The sequence below is a fragment of the Pelobates fuscus genome, chromosome 13, assembly GCF_036172605.1.
Source record: "Pelobates fuscus isolate aPelFus1 chromosome 13, aPelFus1.pri, whole genome shotgun sequence".
Classification (NCBI taxonomy): domain Eukaryota; kingdom Metazoa; phylum Chordata; class Amphibia; order Anura; family Pelobatidae; genus Pelobates; species Pelobates fuscus.
The window spans coordinates 72,450,770-72,476,015 of record NC_086329.1 but is presented as its reverse complement, the minus strand read 5'-3'; the positions used below and the strand labels follow the sequence as shown (position 1 = coordinate 72,476,015).

General features: G+C 41.3%; 1 protein-coding gene across 1 annotated transcript; it reads left to right on the top strand.

Moving 5' to 3' along the window:
• The first annotated feature begins 1,458 nt into the window (after nt 1-1,458).
• Nucleotides 1,459-20,835, top strand: LOC134582617 (serine/threonine-protein kinase N2-like). The gene is made up of 17 exons (XM_063439282.1): nt 1,459-1,471; nt 3,850-3,977; nt 4,716-4,875; nt 5,599-5,627; nt 5,709-5,937; nt 7,464-7,573; nt 8,389-8,532; nt 9,088-9,163; nt 9,961-10,792; nt 10,939-11,070; nt 13,013-13,198; nt 14,892-14,954; nt 15,582-15,658; nt 17,812-17,954; nt 19,013-19,117; nt 19,641-19,721; nt 20,632-20,835. The coding sequence occupies exons 1-17, from the start codon at nt 1,459-1,461 to the stop codon at nt 20,833-20,835; spliced, it is 2,712 nt and encodes a 903-aa protein (XP_063295352.1).
• Nucleotides 20,836-25,246: the final 4,411 nt, after the last annotated feature.

The following is a 25,246-nucleotide window of genomic DNA, read 5'->3' as shown; positions in this document are numbered from 1 at the left end:
CATCTAGCCCTTCCCCCCCCCCCCACCTCCCCCTAATAACGTGCTACCGCCATTTTCTGCTGTAGTTACACAGCATGTAATAGGCATGTAGAAAACAAAGGCTGAGCCAATAAAAGTGAAATAAAGTTCGGTTTGGTATAGCGTGCTGCGTCCCTGTGTGAAGGGCCTTTTCAGGGCCCAGCCCACGACTTTGGTACTGTACCGTCTAGGTTTGTGTGCAGTTTACAGGGCGTAGTACTATGCCAACGACAGTTCCATCCTTGTCCATTAAGCGTACAAGAGAAAAAGGAATGATGGGAAAGTCAAGTAAAAGCAAAATAGAGTATGGTGCGACATGTCGTGGGGTCAGCATCTGGAAGAACTTAACTGTCCGGAGTGTAGAGCTTGCTGCTTCGAACATTGTGGTCGTGCGGTCATGCTTCAGGTTTCAGTGTTCTTTATCCGCTTGTGCTGCGACCGTGTACCAGTCCCTTGGGAGGGGTGTGAGAGTCGGTCGAGCAGGTCCTGGCAGGGCGAAGTCTCGCTGTGCTGCGATGTCGAGGTCCTTGAGGAATTTTCTCGGGTCTCCTCCCGGTTGGTAGGCGAATGTCTTCCCAGCTTTGAAGGCCACAATTTTAAATGGGTGGCCCCAGGTGAAGCGGATTTCATTCTGCCGTAGTATATCTGTCAACGGCCTCCACTCCCTCCTTCTTTGCAATGTGCTCGGGTCCAGATCCTGATATAGGGCTATGGATTTACCCTTGTAGGTGAATTCATGGTGTCTATTGTGTCTCAGGAGGGCTTCCTTAGTTGTAAAATAGTGGAAGCATATTATGATGTCTCGCGGCGCATCTGTGTTCGGGCGCCGAGCACGCAGAGCCCTGTGTGCCCGTTCCATTGCCCACTGAGCCTTGGGTATGTCTGGCAATAAGTTGCTGAAGTATGCCTCCATGATGGGTGCCAGGGGGCCTTCCTGTGTTGTTTCTGGCCAGCCCCTGACTCGGAGGTTGTTCCGCCGGGTGCGGTTGGAGAGGTCCTCTACTTGCCTCTCTAGTTCGCTGAGGTGTTGATTTAGGGATGTGGAGTGTTGTATTACTGTGTTGTGGCCTTGTACTAGTGTTTCCATGCGCTGCTCGAGTTCTGCTGTGCGGGCGCCTAGGGCCTGGATCTCTGCCTTAATATCTAGGGCACTGCGTGTGATCTCTCCCGCCAGGAACGTTTTTACCTCTGTTAATTGCTGTAGGATTTGTGCGGTGGTATCCCCAGTCTGTCCGGGTAGTCCCCTGTCTGTGTCTGCAGTTGGGGATTGGGAGCCTTGTGTGCACGTCCGGCGGCCATCTTGTGCGGCCTGTGTGGATTTGGAGGCCGCGAACATGTCTGCCACTGTAGGGGAGGAATTGAGCAGTTCCCCTCTTTTTTTCCTGCGTGGGGTGGCACTGGGACCCTTGTGGGGCATGTAGGTGCCGGTTTGCGGTTGCGATGCGGTTTACTGGTGCTGGATTCAGCGTGGATGCGCGGGAGCTCTCTGATTAAGCTGCCATCTCTGTCGGCTGCTAGGCCACGCCCCCTTTTCAATAATTTTTACTGTGTTAAAATTAGTAAAATATTTTATTCCAATAAGCTTCCCCACCAAAGTTCCGAATAGCAGTACAAAGCATGGATAAATATGTATAAAATGGATGTTCTTTACACTGTTTATTTACATTATGGACATGGTACTAAAGATATTTGAGAAAAACTCATTGATGCTGACCGGAACCGGAGTTTCGCTGGAACGCAAAGGGAACATGACCGCTGACCCGGAAATGCCCTGTGACACGCAACGTGACCGGAAGCCGGAAATTAAATGACGAGGAGTAACAGCCGGAAACCGGAAGTAAACCGGCGAAGAAATCACAATGCGCGCCTTTTTTAATGTATTTAAACGCTAAATTTGTTTCACACTACAGCACTTTGATAAAGACTATAACGGTCGAAACGCGTTAGTGCAATATTCTTGGGAGATTCCATTATATGCTATGCTATGCAAATAAAGTTTGTTCCTGTACTTCCTGACTTGGTTTTCATCAATTGACACAAGGGGATTCTGACAGAGATCAACTTAACCTGCCTTTCCAGCATTGCGGTCTGCAGGAAATTATAAAAAGGCGCTTATAGTCTGAGCCGCTATTTAAGGCTCAGCACCACGTGAGTGGTCAATTTTATATTTATTTCATTTCATTCATTTTATACAGGCTATACTATGTCCTTTATTTTATATTTTTAGGACATCCAAGACATATGGTAATATTGCCTGTTTAATATATTTTATCTATTTTATATTTGGTGTATAATTACTTGCTCTCACTATACTATTTACGATATTGCTTTATACACTTTCTGTGTGATTTGGAGTGACTCACACTTGGTGATTTGAGCACCTTTTACCAATATTCCTCCTTTTTTACTGTGTTTTATTATAACAGGCTATTTACCCAAGATTATTTTGACACTTTTAACGTAGCGATTTCATCGCCAATCTCTGCTAAATATTGGAGTAAAAGTGTTTTTTTTCTCTATTTTGGCATATACACCAATAACAACGGTTTTGTAATGTGTATTTCGTAAAGCTAGTGTGTGCTATTGTGTTCAGCTACATCTGCTGAGTATAACGATACCCCCATTGTATGCCTTTGGCACTATTCTGTGAATCTACAATGCCATATAAGAGACAAGGCTATTTCAGTTTCTATAATTAGAATTTTCATATAATGATTTGACGGGCCTATGTCTCATTTTGGAGTATTATAGCAGTTTGACTGTTTAAATAACCCCACAAAGGGCTTTCATTTGATAAAGCAGATACCCCAGGGTATTTTATATGGCGTATATTGTGCCCTAACTTGTCACCATTTTTTTACGAATTTATGCCAATGTTTGTGGTGAAAGGAAAAAAAATATTTCTTACACTTGATATGTGTCACTGTCATAATATCCCCAAAAGTATGCTCAGTTACATCTTCTGAGTAAACCAATATGCCCAATGTATGACCTAGACACTATTTTGTGATGTTACAGTGCTGTAAACGAGACGTGACAAGTTCAGGTTTTTAAGTGTGAATTTTCATGGTGTTTTGATGTGTCCGTGTCCCACTTTGGAGCTCTTTAGCAGGCAAGCTAGCCTAACACCGAATTCACCAATTCCCCACTATTTTCCGCCCACCCCAGCTAGCTAAATATATAATTTTAAAATATTTTAATGAATTAATAGAATAAATATAACCCCTGAGGATTCAAAAAAATAAAAATTAACCCTCAGGGTTTAAAAAAATACAAAGCTGATGACTGTAAAATGTAGTCCCTGCCAATTGGCAACTGTAGTCAGTGATCAATTGGCATGAAAGGGGTTAATTATATTAAAGCAGGTGAAAGGGGGTGGGATTTAACTTAAAAACTTTTATTTACAGGGAGAAGCAGATCATCACTGATCCGTCTCCATGCACTTCACACTGGCCGCGGAAGAGTCAGAGGCTGTCAGAGCGATCACAGCTGCAGGGACAGTGCGATCGGGGGCTCCCAGTCTGCGTTGAATACCGAGACAGACCAGAGGAGCGTTAACCCCGCGATTGCGGTGATCCAGGGTTAACTTTAATAAATGACAGAACTTTTCCATCAAGGTTCCTTTAGGCAATGACAAGCTTGATGGGAAATTTCTGTCTGTGGTCGGAAAGCGGTTAAAATGTTTTGTGTTTGAAACAGTGCACTGAGACATATAGAAATATGTAGAGAAACCTTATAGAAATTACCCGTTTAATACTGTGACACCTGAAACTACCATGTCGATTTCCTTTTTACCATTAATATAATAAAATTTAATAATTTGTGTCCTAGAAACACCTACAATAAGTCCATTGGAGAAACGCATTGAGGAGTTGAGCCACCGATTTGCGATCGAGCGTGCCGTGGCTGAAGGAGCCAAACATGCCACCCAGAAATTGGATGGAAAGCCGCTTGTTGAGGTCAGTTACAAAGTGTATTCTCTTAACCATTTCATCCCCAGAATGAATAATGGGCCTCCAATGTCTGTCAAGGGGTTGGAAGTTGCAGTTTATTGGCATTAGCCAAGTAGCCATGGTATAGTATTATGACTTATAAAGCGCCAACAGAATCTGCTTCATGAATAATTTATATTCTCTCTTCTGAGACCTTAATTGTTTGAAGTCTTTATTGGACCATTTGTTCTGTATTTTATTCTGTCTCTATGGTGCTTTATTTACAATTCTCCCAATTGTTTAATTCCCATTTAGTTTTATTAAAAGCCAATAGCATAATATCAATCTATGGAAATCTATGCTAACTAGTTTTTTCTTTTCCATTCAGCATTTAAGTTAAATACGGGTTTTTTTCAATAAACTGATTTGTAGGAAATAAAAATCTGAATTACCAAACTGAGACAAACCTAGATAAGCTCCGACTAAAGCCGAGATGGAATTTCTCCAGATCACTATTTTTAGTTTAAATATTTGCAGTTCAGATTTTAGACTTTAGTGATTAATCCTGAGTTTTATACATTGAACATGATGTGGAATTATAACACCCTTTATAAATACAGTGAAAGTATGAGCCACACTTGTAGGACTTGTGTGTCTAACCTTGAACATCAGCTCATGTTAGACAGAAGCTTCCAGATATTTTTGCCAGCAGATAATGTCTGTCGTTCTGTTGATCCTTTATCTTTTTTTTTCACTTTTTAACAGGCACAATCAATACTACAGGCGTCAAATGAAAAGCTGGACCTCCTTAAATATTCCTTGCAGGAACGAGTGAAAGAACTTCCTGATGGCCACCATAGGAAGAGTATAACCACCGAGGAACTGTCCCTTGGTTCAGTCAAATCCAAGTCCATAGCACTAACCGGTAAGTTGTTTTGTCTCTGAAAGATCTGGGAATAAACGAAACAAGAATATTTAACATTGAAATATCCGAGCATGTTTCCATCTGTGTGAAGTCTGACTGGAGGAAACTCACAGTTAGCCTACTGATATTCCAGCAGGATTTTTTCTATGTGACGTGTATGCAAGTTTAAATGTGACCGGTGACATTTTAAATGATAACAATATGTAACTCTTAGCATCATTCTTCCAAATGTACTGAGCTAGCTTTCTGCATAACTTTTTATTGAGTGAATTAATAGCATAAACTAAGTAAACAAGTTAAGCATTACACTTTGAGGAATATTTTACTAATGGGAAATTAGATAAATGACTTTACTTACTGTCTAAGACACAGTTTATAATCATCTGAATATGTGAAAATGACATGTTACTGAGAATTTGCACTTTTTTGGTATTCTCATGAATTCAGTTTTACTTTTTTTTTTTTATTATCTTAGAGTCCCACTAAGTGTAAAGGTTAATCCAGACGTGGACTCCTTGTTCACTTTGCATAGAGGGGTTCCAACTTGTATAGCGTGGACTTGTTGCATTTTGGTTCTGAATTACTCCTGTGAGTGTTTAGAAATATCTAATAATGCAAATAGTATACGTTTCCTCTCTAATGGCACCAGTGAGATAAACCTTGTCTGACTACCAAGCAGGGACTAACTGAAGTTACTGAGTTTTTATCTGTTTGTAAGTTCAGTTTTGGTTGATTTATATTCTGATAAAGATGTAAAAGCTGCCTAATCATTTCATATTCTGTGTGTGCTACTTAGACCAAACACAAAGTTTTCTTTAACATCAATGTGAAAGTGTAATAGCCATTGTTACAATATTTATTCTGATTGTTTGACAGGTACTCTGAAAGTGCGAGTAAAGGGCTGTCACGTTATTCTGGAGAATGTACCTGGCAGACTAAAGGACCCGTCAGATGTTCTCCCTGGCAGGAGTCCACGTCGAGGAAGATTCTTATTAATGAACCGGATCAGAAGAAACAACCGTGGCAGCAATCAGAACATCCAGGAGACTTTTGACTTTTCTAGTACAGTGATTTTTATCTTATTAATCCCGTTATGTGTACAGTGACGCTCAATAACAGTGCTCAATATCTGGGGTATCGAACCTTTCCCTGCTACAATTGTTAAACTACATATCCCACCATTTACTGACAGAATTTATAATCATAGTCCAGTAACATTTGACTGGTCATGGTTAGACAAGGTCTGTATAGGAATCTTGGATCCTTTAACTCTGCAATGTTCCTGTTTGGGGAGAAGGGAGGCGAAATACAAATATTATTATCTAATAGGATTCTCCGTCCTTCACAAAGACCCTGCCAATCAATCACAATACTGAAAGTGTTGTCAAGGAGATCAGTTTTACAAAACATATTTCCAGATATCCCTCCACAATTGCCTTTTTCCACCAAATTATTTTACAAATTCTGAATGAAGTGACTCTAAACTTTAAAAGTGAAGGAAACATTTACCAAAGATTCTTCAAGCTGGGAATCCTATCTGTCAACTTTATATCCTCCTCTAAACAAGTTACAAGTTGCCTTTTGAAACATCCTCCTGGTCCATGGGGAGAATACTGGCTCACAACACCCCTTACATTATCGTCTTATCTAATCAGTAGACGAGATCTCGACTACTTTACTCATTGATGATTTCATTGTTTCTTTGGGATTGCGGCTTTACCATTCTGAGACTTGAACACAGCTCACAGCCTGACTTTCAATTTTATGCTCTGGACTTTCCTGATTATTTGTTAATGCAATGTTTTGGGTTAGTTTTCTCATCCATTTAATTGCCATTAAATATTATTATTACATGTATCTAACAATGACATTGTGATATATAACAGTACATTATTATGTAATCCTGTACATTCATAATAAATGCTAATAGTATTAAACAAATACAATAATACACAAACGTTACTGTATAGTAGAAAACATGGAATAGTGTGACAAAAAATATATAAATAAGATAGGCCCACCTCTCAGATCACCAGTAAAATCCTTGACATAATGTCATACCCAGGGGTGTATAACACAGGAGGGTCTATGTAGCAAACCTCATAGGAAACTGTAGCACTTCAATATATGTGGAGTATAAACTGCAAGAAAGCCTCCTTAATCCAGTGTGCCAAAACAAGGCTGCAGGATGGGACCTCCTTAATCCAGTGTGCCAAAACAAGGCTGCAGGATGGTACCTCCTTAATCTAGTGTGCCAAAACAAGGCTGCAGGATGGTACCTCCTTAATCTAGTGTGCCAAAACAAGGCTGCAGCATGGTACCTCCTTAATCTAGTGTGCCAAAACAAGGCTGCAGGATGGGACCTCCTTAATCTAGTGTGCCAAAACAAGGCTGCAGGATTGTACCTCCTTAATCTACAGAATACAGGAGATTAGACTCCTTTGATGAAAGCAAACCTCTAGAGCTTTGTGTAAAGCTAATAGATGAGCCTTTATATTGTCTGTGTATTGACCAAAGCTACGTAGAAATGTTCTTTAAATTAAAATACTCTTAGCCTTTTAAGTTGAGTTCCTGAAATTTCCTTACAGGTGAAGTCCGTACTCAGCTGAAGATCGATCATATTCCAGTGGGTTCAACAAGTTGGAAAACTGTTTCTAACCCATCCTGGAATAAGACATTTAAACTGGATTTAGATAAGGTACATATGGCATGCGTGTATTATTTTTTTTAGCTTGAATTCATTTTTGGCCCCAGGTAGAATTAATACGTTATAAATCTTCAAATCCTGTAAAGAGTTGTCTAATTGAACTCTTATTTCTAAACCTTTTAGGACCTTAATGTGTCAGACAGTTAAAATGTAGAGTTGTTTAACATTGGGTTAGTTTATCTTTCTCTAGATATTGTTAAAGGATTTTTTAACCCCTTAAGGACACATGACGTTTGAGACACGTCATGATTCCCTTTTATTCCAGAAGTTTGGTCCTTAAGGGGTTAAACAATCTGTGATATATTGCATATTTTAGAAAACATTTGCCACCTTGACTTTTTATAACTTTTTAGTTAAAGGCATTCTGTCAAGCATTAACTAACCACGTTGTTTAATTGCTTATTTTCCCCAATAAACAAGCTTGCCATGTGGATAGAAAATTTATAGGTGCAAACTGATTTTATGTTTACATACCCACCACTTCTGGGTCTGCTTAATGCTCTGTACACCTGACCTGGAATGAACTGTGATTAATCTCTCAAAGTGAGCAAGTCCTGCTGTGTCAAGCACACACATGGAAGACTAGTAGTGTGGCTAGTAATAGGGCAAAGAATATAACACTTTAAACAAATTTATATCTATTCATTTACTAACCTCAATATATTGAAAAATATTTTTTTTTTTTTTTTTTTATGTGAAAATGGTAAAATGTGGTTTAAATGTGTGGAAATGGTTCCTTACGAAAACATGATTGGCCCAAAACTTTTTTTGTTTAAATAACTATTGTTCATTTAATTTTTACATAGTCTCGGGAGCTAGAAATATCCTTATATTGGCATGATCAGAGATCACTGTGTGCCACAAAGACTCTGAAGTTGGAAGAATTCCTGTTGAACCCCAAACAGGAACTGTGTCTACAACTGGAACCACAGGGCACCCTTTTCATCAAGGTGAGAACCAATCTCTGGCCACGATAAATTTATAGTTATATTTTAATGTAATAATACAGAAAACAAAAGAATGATTACGTTACACAACTTTACAATTAAAAGATAGTGGATTTTCACACTTAGTGAATAAGTGTATAAATATAAATCAAACTGTACTGAAGTGTAAACTGAAATGCACAACTTAGGTAACAATAGGTGATTTGAAAGCATTCCTTAAGTCAGCAATAGTAGTAACTTGGATTTTTAGCTTAAAGGGACTCTGTTTTCAATTCATGCAATTTGCCATTTATTGAATAAACCTTTGTATATACGTCATATTACCTACATTACCACTTATAGCATCTTTAGCAATCTTTGACTTTTTTAGATAAAGGACACTATATTAAGTTATAGACTGTCTAAATAAAGGGCTTCACTTATTGTGATTAGCTGTAGAAGAACAGATTTGAAGCTGTTTACTTTTCCATTTGTGTGTCTGTTTTTATGTTGGTTTGGCAAAATAAGATATTATCATTTACTTCCTGCAGTTAACTCTTTCACCTTGTTTTGGAATAGGTGACGTTTTCCAGTCCTTTCACCCAGAAAAGGCCAAAGCTTCAAACAATTAAGAAATTAATCTCCTCAAAACAAGGTAAGTGTATGTTTAACATGCCTCGTATTAAATAGCAAACTGCCCATGGGCCTTTAAAGGCATCTATCAGGCAGAAATGATTATTGATTGGTTACTGACAAGCGGCGAACCCTTGTACCCCAGTACTAGCCCCCAGTGTGATAGAACACATCAAGCTTGTCAAGCAGTGTGAATGCACTCAGTAACCAGTGTGGGGTTTCACATTTCATTATCTTACAGGTAGAGAAACTGATACATATACATCCATTCTAACAACCATACTGCAGGATGTACATCTTATAACATATACAGTATACACAGATTAAATTACTTATACCTACCTGAAGATCATCATTTTCACTGGATGCCATTCCCATTAACGACATTGGTATTATTGGTTATTGTAATATTATAAACCATAACTCACAATTAATACATTCAAATAAAGTTCTAGGCTTGGAGATTGTGTTCCTTCTTTTTTTTCTTATGCTTTTACTTTAGAGTTTTTGGATTATGATGTAAGCAATTAATCCATTATAGATCTCTGTGTATCATATACAATACTCAAGTTATGTTCTGTGCTACTTTTATAGAGGAGACCACCGAACCAGCTCCACTGGAGGATGCAGCTATTGATGCTCATTCGCTGCCAGAATCGGATACTGAGAGCGTGGATTAATCGGCGCCGGCTGTGGATACTGAAACGGAAAAGACCATCCAGCCAGCTCCAGAAGAAGATGTTGTTACTGACAATCCTATATTGCCAGTAGCCACTGAGAGCATGCGTCCATTAACACCTGATGCTGATACCATTACAGAAGAGACCTTCCAACCACCTCCAGTGGAAGCTACAACTATTGACAATGTACCAGTAGTGGACACTGAGAATGTGGATTCAACACTACCAGCTATCAACACCATTAGTACAGAAACTATCCAACCACCTCCAGTGGAAGCTAGAATTTTTGACAATGCTCCACTGCCAGTAGCAGTAGAGGACTCTGTGAGCATGGAACCATTACCACCAGCTATTGTAAGCTTGCTAGAAATGACAATCCAACCAGCTCTAGAAGTTGATTTAGTTACTGACCCTACTCCATTGCCAGTAAAGGACACGGACAGCGTGGAGCCATCGGTGCCAGCTGTTGATGAAATTACAGAAAAGACAATTCAACCAGCTCCAGAGGAGGATGCAGCTATTAATCCTCAATCACAACCAGTAGAGGACTCTGAGAGCATGAAGCCATTGCTGCCAGCTGACGATGAAGATACAGAAAAGACAATCCAACCACCTCCAGAGGAGGATGCAGCTATTAATCCTCAATCACTACCAGTAGAGGACTCTGAGAGCATGAAGCCATTGCTGCCAGCTGACGATGAAGATACAGAAAAGATAATCCAACCAGCTCCAGAGCAGGCTGTAGTAATTGACACGCCTCAAGTGTCAGCAGTGGACAATAAGAAAGTGGAATCATCACCACCTGGTGCTGCTACTGATATGGAAAAAAACATCCAAACATCAACAGAGAAAGATGCAGTTATTGATATTGATAACATTGCAGAAGAAACCACTGGACCACCAAAGGGTTTAGTTCGTGACGCTGTTCCATTGGCAGAAGCAGATGTGGAAAATCCATCATCATCAGCTGGGTATTGAGATATTCATCTTTCTCATCAATGCTGTTAACGTATACTGTGTGTTATAGGAGAATTTTGTTTTGGGTCTTTGTTTTTTCATGGGGGAGGGGACTGTATGTAATTTTAAATATATTTAAAACGTGTTCTTTTCTTTGCAGTATTCAGCAAGGAGCTCGGCTGAGCATTCAGGATTTTGATTGTCTCTGTGTGCTGGGAAGAGGAGCATTTGGAAAGGTGGGTTATGGTGTGAATTCCACTTTCAATATAAAAGGTGTCAAGATAAATGCTAGGTAACAATATATATATATATATATATATATATATGTATTTTGCATTTCAGGTTCTGCTTGTTGAGTACAAGCGTACAAAGAGCAAATTTCCTTTAAAAGCCCCAAAAAAACAAGACATAACTGGAACTAAAAGAGTCCCAAGGTCAGTAAATGGAGGGTACTTATCATCCTAATTTTTTGATTATTTTTTTGGATGGTGATACTATTTGTCAGTTTTTATTTGTGTGCAAGAGTTGCCTTTAAAAAAGTGATTAATTGGGGGCAAGGCCTATGCCTCATGGTAGCTGGTTGCCATTTAAAATAAGAAAAACTACCACAACAAGAGGACTTAGTCTTAAAGTAGAGCGACAAAAGTTTAAAAATAAAATCAGAAAGTATTATTTTGTTGAGAGAGTAGTGGATGCATGGAATAGCCTTCCAACTGCGGTGGTAAAGGTTAACACAGTAAAGGAGTTTAAGCATACATGGGATAGGCATAATCCTATCCTAGCCATACGATAAGGCCAGGGACTAATAAAAGTATTTAGAAAATTGGGCTGACTAGATGGGCCGAATGGTTCTTATTGGTCACATTCCATGTTTCTATTTGCATCTTGACAGTGCTCCTCACAATACTCCTATTTTAAGCCTATTCTTGAGGCAATCTGCATTCACAATCAACACATTCGGTGCCCTACCAGCTGCTAACACTGAATGGTACGGTCCGGTTTTTAGAGGTGCCGATGCCTTTATCTCCGGCGGAGCCGATGAGGCTTAGTGAAGGCACCAGGCAGGAGAGGCGGCCAGTCTTCTGACCTGTGAAGCACAACTCTCTTGCAAAGACCTACTGTGTCCCCCCTGGGCTGGTGGGGGTTATCCCGGTCCCCACTGCGCTACCTGTCACCTGTCTGGAATCGTACAGCAGTGTATTGGAACGCAACTCTGAATGCAGGATGGTGGAGGTACTCTCCCATCAGGGGCATGCTGTAAATATGACAGAGTAGCCCTGGAGTGACCCCGTTGAGCACTCTATGATAATATTGGAAGCTATCTTTAACGACTTCTGGCCTAAGCTAACAGCCCGAGAAAAACTGTCCCGGCTGAATTCCCGATCTCGAGATCAGAGGCGACAGACGCGAGATGGTGACAGGACCCTGTGGGCATTACTCAACCGCAAGCAACTGCTCCTCGTTTCCACGATACTCCTGGGCTGAAGGTCAATAAGGGCTTACTCACCTTGCATCAACCACACCAGCAATCAGCGATAAACCATACCACTCTTCTGCTGTCCCTTAGATGGGAAGGACTTCAACTTTGTCATTTCTCAAGCCCGTGGATCAGGGATCCAGGCCTACACAAAGGCCTGGGGCTATGGAGTTGCCTTGCCTCACCGTTCTATTACAGCTATTCTTTATATCCAGAGACTGGGAATTGGCTAAACATGGGACTCACTACAGCATATAGCCATTACACCTCCTGTATGAGCTTTGCTGGGATTCCTGAAGGACTCCAACTCCCATTCTGCCTTCAGCTGTTCAGTCAAAAAATTTTATCATTGACTTTACTTTAGTCTTACATTTTTTTTGTATTTTTTTTTCGTATAATTTATGTTGCGTGGATGAGACACTCTGGTAGAGCTTTTAGATGCAGTAGTACTCCTCTGGGTAATGGCTTAGCATGTGATTTAGCATTCTTACCCTATGTTACTTCATCAGTTGTCACCGTGTCTGGACAAGCTACTCGTTAGCAAGCCTCTATCTTAATATATACCCAGACATGACTCTAGCTTGTTATTACTATATTCTAAAAATGTGCGTTTACTCTACATGCCATGCTGAAGCTTTATACAATTTCTTATTGCTAGGCTTGTAAATGTTGTCGTGGCACTACAAGTATGAATGTTATTATTTGCACAGCAAAAAAAAAAAGTGATTAGTTGAATTATTCCATTTTTATTTCCAAGGCTTATATGTGAAAAGGAAATCCTACAGACTGTGAGCGAAGTACAGCATCCTTTCCTTGTTAACATGTTGGCAAGTTTCCAGACTCAGGGTCATTTTTGTTTTTTAATGGAGTATGCCGCTGGTGGGGACTTAATGACCGATATTAGGAACAACAACTTTCAGCCATTTTCCACAACCAGAGCTGTGTAAGTAACAATAGTTTTGGGATTATGGAAACGGATTGTCGCAGTTTGGTTGGTAAAGGGTGCTGACTGCAGCAGCAATCACTGTAAGTAGGAAATTAATACCCATATAAATACAAAGCAATGAGGAAAGATAACAAGTATGTTAGCTACACGAAAACAAGTGGGTAACACAAATGCAAAACAAGAGAAAAGGGAAATTGAGGAAACTGGAGGCCTCTGGGTCTCTGACCTTCTGGACACAGGATCTCCAGGAGCAGGACACAGGGAGCAACTCCAGAACAAATCCAATGAATTGACACAGAAAGGGCTGGGCTACACTAAATAGGGAGAACATCATCCTAAGGAAAGGCCTGCTGGGGACAGTCAGATCTCTTCAGTCTGAGGACAGCAGCCTGCAACAGCACCACAGAAAGGTGTTGGCAGTATGAGGTACTGCACCAAACTGCAGAGATCAGAAAACCAGCCAATATTCATGGACTCGTGACACCAAGCTAGACATCCTAACCAAATGTAATAAAGGGACACTATAGTCACCAGAACAACTGCAGATTATTGTATCTGTTCTGGTGAGTAGAATCATTCCCTTCAGGCTTTTTGCAGTAAACACGGTCTTTTCATGGAAAATGCAGTGTTTACATTACAGCCTAGTGATAACTTCACTGGCCACTCCTAAGATGGCAGCTGGAAGTGCTTCATGGGAAAGTGCTGTACAGTGTACAGTGCCTCTGCATGGAGACAATGAACTTTCCTCATAGAGATGCATTGATTCAATGCATCTCTATGAAGAGATGCTGATTGACCAGGGCTGTGATTGGCTTGTGCTGGCCCTGATCTGCCTCTTTGACAGTCTCAGCCAATCCTATGGGAAAACTATGTCAGCCAAGCAGGCAGATCAGGGTCAGAGGCAGCTGCAGACTTGAATACAAGTATGATGTTACTCTATTTAGAGAGACCATGGGGCTAGATGGTGGATTTAACACTATAGGGTCAGGAATACAGGGTTGTGTTCCTGACCCTATAGTGTTCCTTTAAGGTGGACTAGAAATTTGAAAACAAAATCAAAAACAGATTAAAGGACCACTCTAGGCACCCAGACCACTTCAGCTTAATAAAGTGGTCTGGGTGCTAGGTCCAGCTAGCTTTTACCCTTTTTTTTATAAACATAGCAGTTTCAGAGAAACTGCTATGTTTATTCTGAGGGTTAAGCCAGCCTCCAGAGCCTCTAGTGGCTGTCTCACTGACAGCCGCTAGAGGCGCTTGCGTGCTTCTCACTGTGAAAATCACAGTGAGAGCACGCAAGCGTCCATAGGAAAGCATTATGAATGCTTTCCTATGCGACCGGCTGAATGCGAGCGCGATGACGTCGCGAGGAAGAAGAGGAGGAGGAGTAGAGCTCCCCGCCCGGCGCTGGAGAAAGAGGTAAGTTTAACCCCTTCCTCCCCCCAGAGCCCGGCGGGAGTGGGTCCCTGAGGGTGGGGGCACCCTCAGGGCACTCTAGTGCCAGGAAAACGAGTATGTTTTCCTGGCACTAGAGTGGTCCTTTAAGCTGACTGTTAATACAGAAGATACAAGACATTGCAGGAAATATATCTGAGCACAGATTGACACATGATTGGTGGAATCAAAATTTTCAATGGTACAAAAACTTCATTTCCTTCCCTAAAATGAAACTAACTTATTCTCTTTTCTACAGGTTTTATGCGGCGTGTTGTGTGCTCGGCCTGGATTTCTTGCATCAAAACGATATTGTTCACAGGTAAGTGTACAGGAAAAAATAAAGTTGAACATACATAGTGAACAAAGAGCTGTGTGTTGCAGGCGCTTAGGTAGTGATTATGGTAAATTGCAAAACGCTACAACACTCTGGTGGGAGTCCCTTTCACCCACCACAAATTTGTATAGTAAAATAGAAAGGGAAAAACGCTAACAGCAGTTCACCTTAGGAGTGGATCATTCAATAAATTTGTTATACACCTACCCTTAGAAGGGTGACTTGATGCTGTCTTAACAAAATTGCGTGTAGTACGTCCAATTCAGGTAAAAGATTTTATATCTTCTGTATTTTTTATGTGTATATGTACCTGAATTGGACACACTTTTGTAAAGACAGCATCAAGTCACCCTTCTAAGGGTAGGTGTATAACAAATGTATACATACATAGTGTCCCCATAAATATTATCTGTGTTATTTTAATGTATTGTGATCAAAATGCTGTGTCTGTGGTTTGATTGATTAGTTATGTTATTATGTTAACTGTTTGTCTTATAATAGTTAAGTCTTTAAATCTAATCTTTAAAAAGGCTAAAAAAAAAACCATGTAATTCAAGTGCCTCTAGTGATATTGAAAAAAATAAAAACTATTTTTCTGTATTTTAAATCCAGAGATCTCAAATTGGAAAACATTGTAATTGACATAGATGGATTTGCCAAAATTACAGACTTTGGTCTTAGTAAACAAGGTAAAAATTAGTTTATATTAAACAAAAGTCATTTCTCACAAAGTTGCAGAATTTTACTTTACCTTCAGATAACATCCAACTGCAAACCGAATTAAAAGTATGTATGAAACACAAACCGTTACTCACTAAAGTCCGATTGGCTTCGTACTTAATGGGGCAAACCCATCTGACTGAAATTTGTCAGAAATGCAGCGAAATTTTCCAAAATTCTTTCCCCTAGGCATTTATAGAAACCAGAATGAAAATAGTTAAAGCCTTGGCAACTGCAAGGGTTAATTATGTTGCAGTTGGTCAAAATATATAAATAAAAACCCTGTGGGGACCATTAAGATCCCCATATGACTATAAGGAAGTTTAAAACCTCCCCCTTCCCTTAACTGCCATAGGGACTGTTTAAAACTAGCGACTGGGCAGCCAATGTCCATAGTAAATAATTGGGAGCACATAGTCCCTTGTATCCCCACCTGTAGGCATTTGGTGGGGGGCTAAAAATCAATAATGCAGGTCGACAGTTGGTGGAAGGCTACTCATTTTATACTGGGAGAACCTAATGTCCCCACCACATTCATTAGTGCTGGGTAGGGGCTCTAAATATTTAAAGGAGCGCTAAAGGATCAGGAACACAAACATGTATTCCTGACCCTATAGTGTTAAAACCACCATCTAGCCCCCCTGGGCCCCTCATGCCTCCCTAAATATAGCACAATCTTACTTGTATTCAAGCCTGAAGCTGTAGCTGTGCATATGCTGTTTGTCTCAGACTAGCAAGCTGCCTGCTGGCATCATCAGAAGTTGTTGCCAGAGCCAATCACAATGCTTCACAATAGGATTGGTTGAGACTGTCAAGGAGGCAGATCTGGGGCAGAGCCAGCACAATTCAAACACAGCCCTGGCCAATCAGCATCTCCTCATTGAGATTAATTGAACCCATGCATTTCTATGAGGAAAGCTTAGTGTCTGCATGTAGAGGGAGAAGACACTGAATGTTTGGATGCATTTTAGGCAGCCATGACCTAGAAATGATCTCTAACAGCTATCGGAGGAGAGGTCAGTGAAGTTATCATTAGTCTGTAATGCAAACACTGCATTTTCTCTGAAAAGACAGTATTTACAGCAAAAAGCCTTAAGGTATTGATTCTATTCACCAGAACAAATTCAATAAGCTGTAGTTGTTCTGGTGACTATAGTGTCCCTTTAAACAATGGGGGTTGAACATGCCATTGTCCAACCCTCCCCCAAAATTGATTGTCACTATTGGGTCCCCAATTCCCTCTTTTACAATGAATTACACCTACCAACCCCTTTCATTATAATAAAATTGGGAGGGAGGCATTAAAACTAATATCTTTGAAAGAAAATAAATTATACTTCTCTTCTGAAGTCTTTTTTTCTTGTAAATCTTATCTTCAGCCCCAAAAAGGCTACTTTAGTATCCATCATCCTGCAATGTAACACTTACAAATCCCAATTGCAAAAACCTGCCCACAAAATTATAAACCTGACACAACTTAAATAAATCTTTCTTTGTCCTGCGAGGGCTAGTGCAATATGAAGCTTTAAAGTGGGAATTGCCTTTATAAAGGCTTTCCCACACATTGAATTCTCATTAGAGCACTCTGATTGGTTGGCTTGTCAGCCACAGATTCGTAAACACCATGTAAAACTTTATACAAAATTACAGAGAGAATCTGCAGCTGCAATGCACCAACTCCTTGCAGCAATATTCTAATATCACTTATAACATATACTGTATATCAGCAACATCTATCGGTATCATACAATAGAAACAGAGTGTTGGGAAAAGTGAAAATCTGGTGCTGCTATCACCTATGTGCACCACTCAACACATATACAAGTGAAACAAAGTGAAATATAAAATGGTGAGAGCACTCTAAAATATTTAAAATTACCAATACTTCATAGGGCTTATTCCTGTCTACTGGGAATCTGATGTTGTACCATCTGATGTTGTCTTAGTCTTTTGTTATAAGTTAAAGTCTCAGATCTGTCTTGTAGCGTTGGCCGGCAGCACAGGGCTCACCGCGGTACTGGAACTTGAATTTCAGGTTCCGGTTTCCGGCGGGACTGAAAGGAAGTGTCAACATCTATCAGTATATTTACCGATGCACATTTATCTTTTCTCTTTTTCTGAGGGATGGGATATGGAGAACAAGACAGAACATATTGTGGCACCCTGCATTACATGGCACCGGAAATGGTTTGCGGTAAACCATACACAACATCTATTGACTGGTGGAGTCTCGGTGCAGTTATTTATATAATGCTGTGTGGAATGGTAAGAATAGCTCATTTTTACCAATTTGTAGGATTCCTCGTTTATAAACCAAAAATACCTTGTGTGATGTCAAACAGTCCATTGATAATAGTGATAGCATTTCAAACTGTAGACTGGTAGGGGTTAAAGGGAAACCTGAGCACCATAACTACTACAGCTCATTATACTGTGTATCTAAATATCAGAACCCAATAACTCCCTCTTCACTTTATCCAAACTTATTTTAACCCTATAGAAAAAAAAAACAAAAAACAGATGTATGGTACAAACAGGCGCTGTGTAGATGTAACGATAAGTGCTGCTAATCTCCACAGTGAAAACAATCAGTAAATTTTACAAATATATTCAGACATAAAAACTAAACTAAGTGGACAACGCACTTGTGTGATATCAATCTATGAAATAAACATTTAGCACAATAGTGAGCACTAGTGGTGTGTAAGGGTAAAACATTAAGGAATATACCATGTATATGATATACCAAATGTCTCTGTAAGGGGAAATACTCCAAATAGTGTAATACAGTTTGAACATAAAATAAATATAAAAAATAATGTTATTGTTGCATTACACTTAATGAGCCTATATGGAACTGGCTCAGGTAATTCAACATATGTGGGATGGAAATATCCCTGGAGTCAACTGTCTTGCAGGTTCACCTGGTGTCTGGACGATCGGTGGGTGACTTTCTCAGCAAACACTCTTGCTTGTGCTCTTGCCCTGCTTCCCCGCTCTCCCTGACAGGGCTTGTACGAACACTGGCTCCAGTGCTTTGTTGACCTTCCTCCCCTCTCTGTGTCCCCCGACATGCCCATGTCCTTATTTATTTATCCGCACACACCACTAGAATGTTAACTATTGTGGTGAATGTTTTTTTTCTAGATTCATATCACACAAGTGTGCTGTCCACTTTGTTTAATTTTAACCCTATAATACTCTCTCAGTTTATTTATATTATATTTATTGGTTCTGCTTTGGCAAACCATTTACATTAGACATTACCCACCGTAGATCCCATGCCAACCCTGCACTTTTTCTAACTGTAGTTTTTCTATTAGTATCCCTTCTCAGGTAACAGAAGAGAGGTGAGGTATAATATTGTCTATTCAACGCCGAACTATCCGAGGTTCCTGACTGCAGAAGCACGATCAATATTAAGAAGTGTAAGTTGCCAACACATAGTGCTTTCTAATTTAGATAGATTGAGTTAGCTCGTTCTTGGACCCTCCAGGATTAAAGTTCCTGCTTCTAAGCAGTACTACTCTTATGGCTTATCATGCTATAATGATTCCATTGTGTGTGAATGTGGGCTCAGGCAGTTTGATTTGTAAGGCTCTGGAAACACAGCTGGTCCTGTGTGAATATTCGGTGTGTTAGATTGTAACAGAGAACAACAAGCAGTCACAAACACATGGATCTAGTTACAGAATAAAACCGGTTAGAATTCCATGTGGTGAATGAAATAATAAGCATGACTAATACCATCGATCAGGGCAGAGCTATGTCCGGGCACCAGAACACGATGCCATGGCGATATGGTGCCTTCTGTTCATTGAGCTCTGTACTAACGTATACAGCCTGAGCTCATAAAAGAAGATTTTACAGAACCTGCAAGAAAATGCCTTTAATTCTCAGTTTTTTTCAGTTAAAATAACATTTTCATTTTTTCTAAATTTTCTTTTACAGCTTTTGCATAAAGATCCCAAAGTCCGTCTAGGAGCCAGCGAGAATGATGCCTGGGATCTGAAGAGCCACCCTTTTTTTAAAGTATGTCAAATAGAAAGACACATTCTAGCAGCTAAATCAATATTAGGTTTTAGTTGAGATTTTTAACCAAATATAAAATATTTCTGGAGTTCATGTACCGTATTTATCGGCGTATAACACGCACTTTTTCTCCCTGAAAATAGGGGGAAAATCGTGGGTGCGTGTTATACGCCGATATCCCATAATTACTTACCTGTCTTGAAGCGTGGGCCGGTGTTCAGCGCGCACCGCGGTACTGGAACTTCAATTTCAGGTTCCGGATTCCGGCGGGACTGAAAGGAAGTGTGCACATTGTGTGCACACTTCCTTTCAGTCCCGCCGGAAACCGGTACCTGAAATTGAAGTTCCAGTACCGCGGTGCACGCTGTGAAGCCGGCCCACGCTTCAAGACAGGTAAGTAAATATGGGACAAGAGGGAAAGTGCACTAGGGGATACTATGGGAGGGGGGGGGGGAATAATATGGAAAGGGGGGGGGACACTATGGGAGGGGGGGAAGAATACTATGGAAAGGGGAGGGAACACTATGGGATGAGGGGGGGAACACTATGGGAGGGGGTGGAGAATACTATGGGAGGGGGGGAGAATACTATGGAAAGGGGGGGGGACACTATGGGATGAGGGGGGAACACTATGGGAGGGGGGGGGGACACTATGGGATGAAGGGGGGGAAATTTCCTGGAATTTCCTTCTGAAAATAAGGTGCGTGTTATACGCCGATAAATACGGTATTTTATATTTAATCATTCAGGGATCATAGGAAAATTATACCCAGCATCTCCTTGTCCCTATGGAAAAGCCACCCCTATTTTCATATCTATTATTCTATATTCTTAGTTTACTGATTGTATAAGAGTACACACTACTTATCTTCCTCATCCTTTTCCCTTAAACTTTTTGAATTTTTAACAGCAAATAGACTGGTTCGCATTATTGTTTAAGAGTGTCAGGCCGCCATTCGTACCATCCATCGAGGGACCAGACGACGTCCGCTACTTTAATAGAATGTACACATCATGCGCCCCCATTCTGACACCGCCAGGCGAGTCTGAGTCACTATCTGATGTAGAGCTGGAGCTATTCAAAGATTTTGACTGGGTTTCCGATAGGATTTAAAGCTGGAGATAGACATGGATGGACTTCGCTGGAATCATCATATTAGCATTGTTATTTATTCCAATAAAAGTATTATTATTTCCAATTGATTCAGTATATAATTGTGGATAATGTGCATAATAGATGGCATGAAGATCAATTGATTAATAGAAATAAAGATAGAGGAAAAAAAGTTAGAAAGAAAATAGAAAAAAGTCAGCAAATGTTAAAAGGGAACATGCCTTCCTGGAAAGGGTGTTTGTATGAGTCTCATACATTGCGAACAGTAATCAAAAATTGGATCAATTTCACTATACACTAATCAGCCACAACAATTAAACCACTGACTGGTGAAGTGAATAACATTGATTATACCATTAAAATGGCACTTTGTCAAGGGGTGGAAATTATTGGGCAGCAATCCGTTCTTGAATTGACTTGTTCCCCTCTCCATTCGGTTATCCATCTCCCCCCACCCCCTGTTTCCTGAATAATGACGAGTCTCTCTCTTTTTTACCCCCCAACCATCCCCTGGCTTGTTAACTTCAAAGAACTAATTAGCTCAAGTGCTTTCCCTTGGTGGCTGCGATTTGTTTAACTGAACACACGTGCTCTAGTGAATGGCCATTTTGTCTCCCTAACGCAGGCAGTGGTACATGGTTGTCGAGCGTCTGAAACCCCTTTTCGGAGACGCGTCCCCACACACTTTGTGTGTCTTTTTCCCCTTTCCCAGCCCTCTGTGCACCTCTAACCCCCTCCAAACCCTCTGTGCGCCCTTTGGTTTGTGGTTTTCTCCTCCAGATTTTGGGTTACTACCTGTAGGATTTTGTACCTTATAACTACACATCGGCTATATATTTTTCAGCATGTCATAGTTCCATTAGAGTGTAGTCGGGAGTCATATCCTTCAGGGTGTCTGGGTAACTCGGGGGTAAACGTGCATGCTGTGTGCACGATCCAGATTGAATTACACTTTTCATACTTCCATTCACTGTATAATATTGAGCTCTCCTCTATAACACTACTATCGATATAGTGTTGCCACTGAGGCACAAGAGGTTAACACTAGTTGCAACATTTTGTGGTTCTCTGTGGATACAGGTAGACTTATATTAACTACCTCCTGTGTAGAGACAAATTTGCTCCTACTTTAATACTTTTAGTGGACATGCCACTCTACTAATACCCTAGCAACTAATAAATGATTTTCCCTATATCATTTAGCACTGGAAATATGAGAGGGCATTGTCTTTAAGTTCTTGTTTCAATATGTTGTTCCTACATTTTTAATTGTTGTTTTTTTTTTTTTGTAAACTTATATTAAACGTAAGCTCTTTAATTAATCAAGGCTATCCAACATCCTTTGGGAACAACTTTCTGTAATTATAATTAGGCTTAGGCCCTTTTAGTTGGATGGTCCATTATCAAGGGACCCATACCTTTTTCTTCTCTCTATTATGTACCTCTAACAATAATAATAATCATCATGACAAAAACGTTACGTTGTCCAGGAACACTGTTGCTTGGCCATTTGACAACGCAGTAGGTCAGATTTGGCTATCTGTGGCACACAAGGTTACCTACCCAAGTGGGCCAGATGGGAAGATCATAGGCTTTCAACGTCTGAGCAAAAGAGTTGTGCTACTGAATTCTCTCTCATACTACCCGAAATAGAAAATGTTATTTGTCATATTGTGTTTTTAACAAGGCTGGATAGTAGGAGAACGACGAGGCACGCAGTGAGGCAACGAACTTCATACCTCATACGCATTCAGTATTCCAGATGTTTTGGAATACACCTCCCATAATGCTGGCAAAGATGTAATTTACAGCATCTGGACTGCCTAAGGTTACCTACCTCTGATCACAGTGCACAATGTTGATATCGCCATGCAAACAGGAGAAACTTATCACATGACAGGTGCCACTTCAATAATCCACCCTGGAAGCGAGCCTCAAACATGGGCTTCTTAATTCCTCTTTATGTACTTCGTGCCCCATAGGAGAACATGCTTGTCAAAGTTGTGACATACACAAAAATATAATGGTTAGAGTAAAATGGCATAACAGACACAGTGCATGCAGACTTGCGTGCCACATATTTACAGCAGACAGACACAAAGATTGTGAGAGACACACCGTATTAAATATAAGAATTGGGAGTACTATACATACATAATGCACAAAGACACGGAGATTACAGAATTCAGTGACAGACGGATTTGGTTGCAGATGTGGGACAGTCCCTCTGGCTGGGGTGCAGTTTCTCATCCACCCCTGCTGAGTGACTAGATGACTGGGCTTTTGTAGCAAAAAGCAGGCCATGGCGTCTGAGATCTCTGAAATAAATGTTTTGTAGTCAAATTAGGGCTGTACACATCTAACACACAGGCCCCACATACTGCACAGCCCCCTATTTAGTACACTGCCCCCCCCCCTACATCTAACACACAACCACCCATCCCCACAACTAACGCACAGCACCCTAATAGACTGCCTCCTACATCTAACGCACAGCCCCCTAATACAAAGCCCACCATGTACTGCACAGACCCCCCCCAATATACTGCACAGACCCCCCCAGTATACAGCACAGACACCCCCAATATACAGCACAGACCGCCCCATTATACAGCACAGACCGCCCCAATATACAGCACAGACCCCACAATATACAGCACAGACCCCCCAATATACAGCACAGACCACCCCCCATAATTTTAGAATTAGAAGACCACCTCACACTGCACAGACCACCCCACACTGCACAAACCCTGCCATACCGCACAACCCCTCCATACTACACAGACCCCCCAATACTGCACAACCCCCCCATACTGCACAGACCACCCCATACTGCACAGACCCCCCCATACAGCACAAACCCTCCCCATACTACACAGACCACCCCAATACTGCATAGACCCCCCCATACTGCACAGACCCCCCCATACTACACAGACCACCTCACACTGCACAACCCCCCCCCCCCCCCCATACTGCACAGACCCCCCTCCCCCGGATGGCTGAGTGTTGGGAGCGAGACTGACCTGATAGATGTCAGGATGCACTTGAGGATCGGACACAGCGCATGCGCACTAAGGGGTAGGAGATTTCTCAGAAGCACAAATGGCCATCAGATATCTATACCCCTAAGTGCGCACGCGCGGTGTCCGCAGGCAAGCCACAGCTGATTTTGTGCGCGCGTGCGCAGTATGGGGTATAGAGATTTGACAGTGAAAGGGACCATCAGACCTCCCTACCCCCATTCTGCGCATGTGCGGTGTCTGTGCGCGAGGCTGTCCTTGCTGGGTAGGCGCGTCTGCAGTGTGGGGCAGGGAGATTGGATAAATGCTCGGCTCTCCCTGGACGCTGGTGCGCACGTGCGGTGTATCCCGCTCTGTGTGCATGACGGGAGTACTTAGCCGGCGTGCACACTGGCCCGTTACATCCCCTACCGCACACCCCCTCTTGTTGGTCCAGGCACAGTGTGTCCCGGTGGACGACTGCTTGGTTTTTCACATGCGCAATGGGTGGCCTCTTCTCCCCGTACTGTGGCTGAAAATTTCACCTACCTGACCTTCTACGCCTCCTCCTCCTCCTCCAGCTGGGAAACGTCACTTCCGGTATAGAATTCTGACAAGTTATAGTGAAATGATAGAACACCGGTCTATTTTCCATGTTAAAGTCAGTTCAAACAGACGAACGCCAACCATTCGAATTGTCGAATGAACTGTTGAATGGTGTTCGAATTGTCGAACGGCATTCAAATTGTCGAATGCATTGAAGTCTGGAGAAGGTAAAACTTCAGCTGAATTAAAATGGTCGCCGCCACATGTTCGTTTGTCGAATGGCGGCCTAAAAACTGAAACGGGGGTGTTAGCTAATGAAGACCAGGAAAAGGCAGCAATTTCAATTAACCGTTTAATAATCAGAGATGAGAGTTGAAACCTATTATTCACTTATACAAAGTGTAATACCACAGGGTATTTTTACAGGACTGTGTATATTTATACTTCTTAAGCATCTGGAGTCCGATTTAGGTATTGTTGCTTTGTCTCTTTCAGTTCTAATTGCTTGTGGTACCCTGCAGCCGGTACCCTGTGGTACCTTTGAAACAGCCGGTCGAAACATCTATGTAAGCTACTTTGATCAGCATGGTTGACTAACCACACACACCACGGGGCGCAGCTAGCAGGACCTATGCTCACCGGGACGTAGCGGGCATGTTACACTGGGCAACATGCAGCACCAAGCGGGACATAATTAACCTAAGCAATTTCTGTGTATATTGGGACTTCTGCATACATTTTCTAATTGTGATTAGTTCAGTGTGAATATACTTCAGCCCACACTAAACGGCGAAACCTTAATTTTGCTGATTCTGTTGTCCCTCTCATGACCCCTTGTGATAGGCAGGATTCAGCAAGGG